This window comes from Taurulus bubalis (genome assembly GCF_910589615.1).
Source record: "Taurulus bubalis genome assembly, chromosome: 3".
Taxonomy (NCBI): domain Eukaryota; kingdom Metazoa; phylum Chordata; class Actinopteri; order Perciformes; family Cottidae; genus Taurulus; species Taurulus bubalis.
This window is the reverse complement of record NC_136591.1, coordinates 29,310,695-29,318,367: the sequence shown is the minus strand read 5'-3', so window position 1 is coordinate 29,318,367 and position 7,673 is coordinate 29,310,695. Positions and strand designations below refer to the sequence as shown.

The 7,673-nt window shown below is 39.3% G+C and overlaps 1 protein-coding gene across 1 annotated transcript; it reads right to left on the bottom strand.

The window, feature by feature from the left end:
• Positions 1-537: 537 nt before the first annotated feature.
• Positions 538-6,324, bottom strand: slc35f6 (solute carrier family 35 member F6). Its single transcript, XM_079215100.1, has 6 exons — positions 6,202-6,324; positions 4,048-4,120; positions 3,399-3,570; positions 2,952-3,167; positions 2,651-2,761; positions 538-2,090 (listed from the first exon to the last, which is right to left on the bottom strand). Exons 1-6 carry the CDS (start codon positions 6,276-6,278, stop codon positions 1,603-1,605), a joined length of 1,137 nt encoding a protein of 378 aa, XP_079071226.1. The 5' UTR covers positions 6,279-6,324; the 3' UTR covers positions 538-1,602.
• Positions 6,325-7,673: the final 1,349 nt, after the last annotated feature.

The window sequence follows — 7,673 nt, the reverse complement described above, 5'->3', positions numbered from 1 at the left end:
GGATCCCTGCGTTCAACCTTCGACCTCCATTAAAGCACAAGACTGGTCTTTAGGGAGGAAGTTGGGTTGACTCAGGAAGTGAAGGCAGGTGTCAGCTGCTGGTTTGACTGGGACACTGGGCCCTTGACTGGCTGCTCACTGAGCTGGTATTTTTCATCGTTTCATCACAATTTTGTCTATTTTCATCAAATCTGAGCCAGTTGGGCTGCAAAGAAAATAAACTGCATTATTTCAAGTTAAAGATTATGTATATTGAACATTAAAAACAGATTAATCATTTGGTATATATAATAACATAGCTATTACATCTAGAACACTATTAAGTGAAGAAAAGCAGCAACTCTTTCCATTTCAGAAGCTCAAAACCACATTTTTGCTAAATTTGCTTGGGTTACCAACTCTGACAATACATTGCTCATTAAAAATGGTTGAAGATAAACTTTTGGTCGATCAAATAATTCATTAATCCACAAACACAATATTGTATCCGATCATGCAGCACAAACATATTTTCAGGCTTTGTGGGTTGTTTGAGAAGTGTATTTTTTTTTAATCCTTCTTTTTGTCATTACATTACATGTCATCACATCAATTGACTAGTTTTCAGCAGACCAACAAAGACCCGAGTGAAAAATGCTAATGCAGCATTCAACAAGTGTGATTTAATGACAGTCCCTTTTTCTTCGTAGTGTACGATACAGCCATAAACTACTAAACAGAGAAGGAGAAGCATGATTTACAAAAACAAGAGTAAATCACTCTGTGTAGGAGCTCAGATATTTTGATACAGTAAAAACAAATAAACTCAAATTTAAGATCAGCAAATATACACACATTTTCTTTTAAAAACAGTTTTTCACACATTCTGTATTCAACTAAACTGATGAAGGAGATGACTGTACAGCTTGCTTACAGTTTTAAATTACTGCCAGTCTCTGTTGGCATTACTTTGGCACAATCATAGAGCAACATAACAAAAAAAAAAACACTTAAAACTTTATCAGAAACAACGTGACTCATCGATTCAAGAAAATCTGCATAAGTCTTCAAAGGACTAATTTAGATCTTGTGTGGCAGTAGTTTTCATAAACCTGTGCTTTAGTGATATAAAAAAAAAAGTCAGTTCAAGTTTTTTGTTTTAGGATAAACTGATATCCGCTCACTATAATATATAGTAGTTATCCAGCATTGTTTTAAGGATAAATACATATGTGAGAGGGTCAGAAGCAAATGTGGATACTGGCTATTATAGATTTTTTTTTTCCCATGTCTTCTTCTCATAACTTGAATTAATTCCATAAAAAAAACTGTATTGTCAATCAAAAACTCCTTCAGACTGGCCTCTGTTTCTTTGAAAGAACAGTTGAACAATTTGGGAACTTATTTCTTTTCTTCCCAGAGTTAGAGAAGAAGATGGACACTACTCATGTGGCAAACTATTCCTTTGAAAGAGCATGCACACTCCCACATATTATAACATTGTGTGAGGTCTGTTAAAATCGGAGGTGTGAACAAGGACCATATTGAAAAAAGAGACTATCACTACATGAAAGGTGCAGTGTCTTTGACAGACAGTCCAGTGGCCCGGGACGTCTCAGGTTTTTAGCCCTCGTCACCGGTCTGGACCCTGCCGTCACCCAGCAGCCTCTCTCTTTCTTCTGGGCTGTCCTCCTCCTCTGTGTTCATCCTAGCGGCACACCACGGTATCCTGGCCAGCAGGGGGCGGTGTAGTCCATTGTAGAGCGCCGTACCCACCAGCAGCACCACGAAGCCCAGCACCTGCAGGCCTTGAAACTGCTCCCAACCCAGCGCCAGGCTCACCGCCCAGATGACCAGCGTGCGCAGGCTGTCCAGCACCATGCGGGTGGTGGCGCTGATCTCTTTCGTGACGCTGATCCCGGCAAAGTTGAAGAAGGCGATGCTGACGGTGTTGCCCAGCAGAGCCAACAAGATGAGAGGCTCGTTCCCGATCTGACAGAAGGCGTCCAGCGCGTCCTCCAGGACCTGCCGAGGGTTGCCGCCGAAGTCGCCAACATGGATGAAATACATCGGGATGAGAAGCAGTGACAGGACGAAGAACCCAAAGAAACCTGGAAATAGAGAACAGAATTAAACATGACCTATGACAGGAGTTCACAACCTTTGTAACTCGTCAAAATAAAGTCTTGCCCTTCTTCTACGCATGTGATCAGTTGAACCAAAGAATAATTTATCTTTCTGTATTTACACAAATAAAATAAGTAAAAATAAGCTGAACTTTGGCTGCAGAAATATTTTTACTGCTTTCTTCTCCTGTTGACAATATTGCAAATGTATTTGCATTACCAAAAACACTTTGGTAAAAGCTGCAGCTCGCTGACTTAGGAGCAGCTGTTTTAATTCTGCTGCGAAAAACAATACTATTATAGATATTTTTTCCACTTAAATAAAAGGTTGGAAGACAATGTTGAAACCAGTCTCTGTCGCTATCTGACCTTTGCATTCCACAATATTTACTTCTGTTAACATTAGAAATTCAAGATTTTGGCTCTTTCTACTTGTGTACTTGTGTCCTTTTGTTGATTTGTGGTTTATGACCACTGTATAAAATGTTACTTGTGGTGTTCCTAAAACAATGGTGCATGTAACTGCAGATGAACAACTGCTGTACCTTCAGTGCCAACGGCTCGAAGAGGATGGACATCATGTTTGTAGACAAACTTTTCCTCCAGGACCATCTGCACTGAAACAATGACCTGGGCCAAGATGATCAGAAGGTCTCCTGCAGGACAGAAGAGAGTAGTGTTTTATTTACTGCCTTTAGGAAGTGAGGTTAATGATTCTTGTTGAAGTATCTTCTGCATCACTAGAAAGCATTTGTACTTTTCTTGCCGTTATCCTGCAACACAATGGATTGAACACAGTGTGGAACACTGCAGATAATAAAGCCCAGAACGTAAATCCTCTCTCACCTGTGATGATGTCGCTGAGTTTGTGCGTGTCTTGTTTGTTCCCGCTGAAGAAGTCTGCGAGGCCCACTATCACCAGGCCCACGATGGTGGTGAGGATGCCGAACCACTGACTGGGCGCCAGGCGCCGCCCCAGGAACGCCACAGAGAGCAGACCAGTGAAGATGATGACCGCGCCACGCAGCATCTGGAAGCTGGAGGCACTCGTCATGTTGAGAGCTGCAAAAGAAATACAAATAAGTATGATTTTATTTCTAAAAATACACTCTTTCCTTTCAGTGGCACATACATAAACAATTCATGCTGCTCAGTAAAGCTGAAAGGTGGAGGAAGAATAGAACAGAAATCATCCCCCAAAAAAAAAAAATTGTCAACCACTTGAAACAAGCTTGTGAGCAAAAGCAGATTTCTGAACATTGAGAAGATAAAAGGTTTCGACAAGTCACTTACCAACATACATGAGGGAGGTGGCCAGCATGTCGCACATGGCGGGAGGCAAGAAGACGAGAGGGTTGAAGCTCTGGCCGGGGTTCATCGTGGGCTCGGGCCTTCGCCGGTCATGGCAAAGTAAGATGTAGAAGACCACAATGCAGCTGAGCTCGCCCAGAAACATACCCACCGCCTGCACGGTAGAGAGGGAGGAAGACACAGAGAGGGCACACTATTTAGAATGGACTTTTGGGAAACAGCAGTTGAGACAATAGACATGTCTACATTGTCTAAACTGATAATAACAAGCACATAATAACCCACATTTCTAAGAAAATTGGATTCATTGGATTCATTTAGACTATTGTCTAAATCTGATTACTCAGTATTTGTGTACATGCACATTAACATATTCAGCGTATAGCTGACATTTTTATGTATTTCATTCTTTGATATTTCACTTGAGACTGTTATGTTCATTTTGCACTAAAACTCTGAAAACAATTAGAACATAATCAGTGTTTTTATTTGCCAAGTGTTTAATCACACAGGTGTATACAACAGGCTTTACAATGTGGATATTCCATAAAGAATATTTACTCATTGAATAACCAGAACAGTAGAGTGCAAATAAAGTGCTACATAATACGGTCACAGTTCATTACTTTACCTGTACAAACGGATGACTAAATTGATGTTCGGCGTCATCATGGCAACCCTTTGCAGAGAACATGTCAGCCCATCTGTGAGACAAGAAGCCGTTATTACAACTTTATTATGGATATTTCACACAACCAAATGTAATAGAAAACAGTCAAATATGGAAGGCAGAACGCAAAGATAAGTTGATTAATTAATGTATTTTGATAATCTATTAATTGTTCAAGTCTTTTTAAATTAAAGTTTTGCTGGCTACGGCTTCTAAAATGTGACGACTCGCTTTGTCAATTTAGGCTGTGGGAAATTATAATTATAAAGCAATTTTCACTATTTTTGACATTTTATGAACACACAAGTAACCAATTGGTCGACAACAACTTTGTGAGTGTAGAACTGAGTTTAGTATTCTTTCACATTACACCTGCGTTTGATTGACAACAAACTCATAAATACCACTTTGAACCAGAGTTCTGCAGTGAGGGAACATTTAGTTTCCCTATGAGAGTTCTGGACAGCTGTGAAGTTAATGAGTGCTTAAATCTACACAACCCGCTGACTTCTATAATCAGAACGTCAGAGGAAGCATGACCGGCATGTGAGCGTCATGTTTTCTTTCAAATGCAACGCAAGGGAATATAGTGATGACAATGCAACTTCTTCAAACTCAACAGCGCCTGAGCTCAATAAGGAAACTTTATCAAAATCTGTCATGATTATTCCTGTTTATTCCTGGCAACGCTGTTTGGGTGGAGTATCTTTAATGCGGTGCATGTTTGCATGACAGGAAAGAGGGAACTTGCACCAAAACTATCACTCTACATGATCTGATCTCAGCTGAGGGGCTTTGAACCCAGCGAGGCGGTGCTGTGACGAGGCCGGTGTCAGGTGACTGCAGTGGAACTTTACCCGTTAGTTGCTGATTCTTCTCTGAGCAACATGACGCAGCTCGCTTCGTCTGAGACATAAGCACCTACAGCGGGATTCATTTCACCTTTTTTTTTTGCTGACAAAACCCATAAAAGGACAGAGAAGTGTCCCAGACATCAGGGAGCTGACATCACAGATTACTGGGGAAGTTAAAAAAGCTGAATGTCTAGTTTCACTAATCGAGAAAACCTCTTCCTATCGTGACAATAACGAGAGAGGACTTACATGTATTAGCCATAAATCATTTAAGGCATCTCTCAAGGAAAAATACAAAATATTACTTTCCAGCTTCTTAAATGGGAAGATTTTGTTTTACTATTTTAAATTACTATTTGTCGATAAAAGTCATGTAATTTAAAATCATTAAAAGGGCATTTTCACTTTTTTTTAAAATGCTGTTTTAGGGTTGAGTCAAATATATGAAAAACTAATCTGTGGGTTAAATGTTATATAACGTAGTTGGTAGTTGCAGTCCCTTAATAAATATATGACTGAGAACTGACATTATGATGGATTTATTTATCTCAGTCAACATACAACTAACAACCACCAGTGTTGATCAATAATGAATTCTTTAAGTCATTTATCAAGGGAATGTGCAACACATCAACTGTTTCCTGCTTCTCAAATGTGACGATTTTCTGCTTTCCTTCTTTAAATCCTTGTTAATTTCAAGATATTATGAAATTTACATTTTTCTTTTTTACTATTTTCTGATGTTTTGAAGACCAGCAGATAAAGAAAGTTCTAGTCAGCTGCAGTTGATAAGTGCTTCCTCTTTCATTTATGTTTACCTGTGACCTACCCAGGCTGCACGAGGCGGCTATTACGTCACCTCTGATCGAACACGAATGCCTGGTTCACAGATAGCTAATGATGATATCCTTGCACAATCGCAAAGGCGTTTCATTTTGCATACCTATAACGTTACTCATTTAGCTTGAGCTGCTTCCTGACAGAACTATGATCATGTCAAGAACAGATATTAAAAACGTCTGTCCTCCTCACACACTTTGCTTTCTGCAGCTTCCCAGCACAACTAAGGCTCGATACGGATGTTTACGTGAGCTCGTTATTGATAATAGCAGCGGTTACCCAATAGCAGCAACAAGTGGACACCATGATAATACTCAACAACAAACAAGCTATCTCGATTAGCTCAATAATTTACTGGTAGTCTGCAAGTTTTCCAACAGAGAAATGAGCTTTAACTACAAACAGAAATACAAGTACTCACTTTGCGGACAGCGTGTTGAGGGAGCCGGTGGTGAGCATCAGTCCCGCGAGGAACAGCTGGTATTTGGTCCACGCCATGCTGCACGGTGACCGGCTGAACGGAACAAAGAAACCGAGGACAGACCACCACCGACTGGCTTTGTGTTTGAAGAGATCCCGGTTGTTGTTCCCACACTGCTCCGTGGGATCTCCTCTGCCTGAGAAGGTCACATGACCACTCGGAGTCAGCTGACTACGACGCTGCGTTCAGGTCCTGCCGGAAATGGCCCAATAGAAGGAAGATTAAAGGAATGATTGATGATTAATCTATTTTAAGGAGCCACTTATGCATGTAAAAGTGAAGATTCAGCTAATCAAGCCATTTAGTTTAGAAAAAAGGTACATTGATGCAATTATCAAGTTCTCTAAGTATCATAAGGTTATACAAACAATGATTTTATTTGCAACCTATCTACAACTTGATCATTTATATATTTGAATGCTTCATTTGTTGTGCAACATATACAATGTTTGATTAAGTTTATAAAATAAAGCAAATCTCTGTGAAAGAAATTAATGATAATTTTATTAAACTAGAGGAACTGAACTTCTCCATATTGCTAGTTTATTAAAAAAGTGCATTACCATGTCGCCTATTTGTGAATTAAATATATAAGTAAATATCAAAATAACAAATAGCTAAGGTATAAAGTTAATTCCTGACTTGAATGCAAACTGCATGTGACATATTTTTAACTCAGTATACGTTTATATCTGATGTGGGACACTGCAGTATAGTTGTCACATTGGCAGGAGTTATATCAAATGTTGGTGCCATGAAAATACTACGTGTAACATGAATTGTGTCGTCATTATTTCCCATCCAATGTAGATCTACTGAAATACTAGTTTTTATTTCCTAGATCAATATAAGGAGTTTACGAGGGGACCTTAAGAGAATAGGCATCGAGGATGAACAGCAGGGGGCGTCAAAGACCGGAGAGACCTTCCAGGATAAGAAAGTCATGTCTCCCCTCTGTGGCCTCACTTTGCTTAAAAGTAGAACATGCACTCCCTTTTCCACTTGGATGACTGGTGCTTATGATGTCAGTTTTAAGCTTTTCAAAACCTACAAAAAACCTACAACTGAATGTACAAAATAAAATAAAATATAAGTATACAAAATAATATAAAATACAAAAATTAATCCTTGTCAAGTTTGTGTGCAAATGCATGGCCTACTGTATACACTTCATCAAATCCACTCATCCACACCACATTCACGATAGAGTTAATCTCCCATCTGACATAACTCACGATGCAAAGTTCTTCTTTTTTTCCTTTATTGATCATCAGCTATTCAATAATCAATAATTGGAGTTGGAGTTGTTTTTAGCAAACCATCTCAATGCGTCAAAGAGAGCAGCTTGTGTTTGATTTAATAAGATGTTTTATATCTTATGGCTTTAGTTACGTTGGTCATTCATTTAGTAC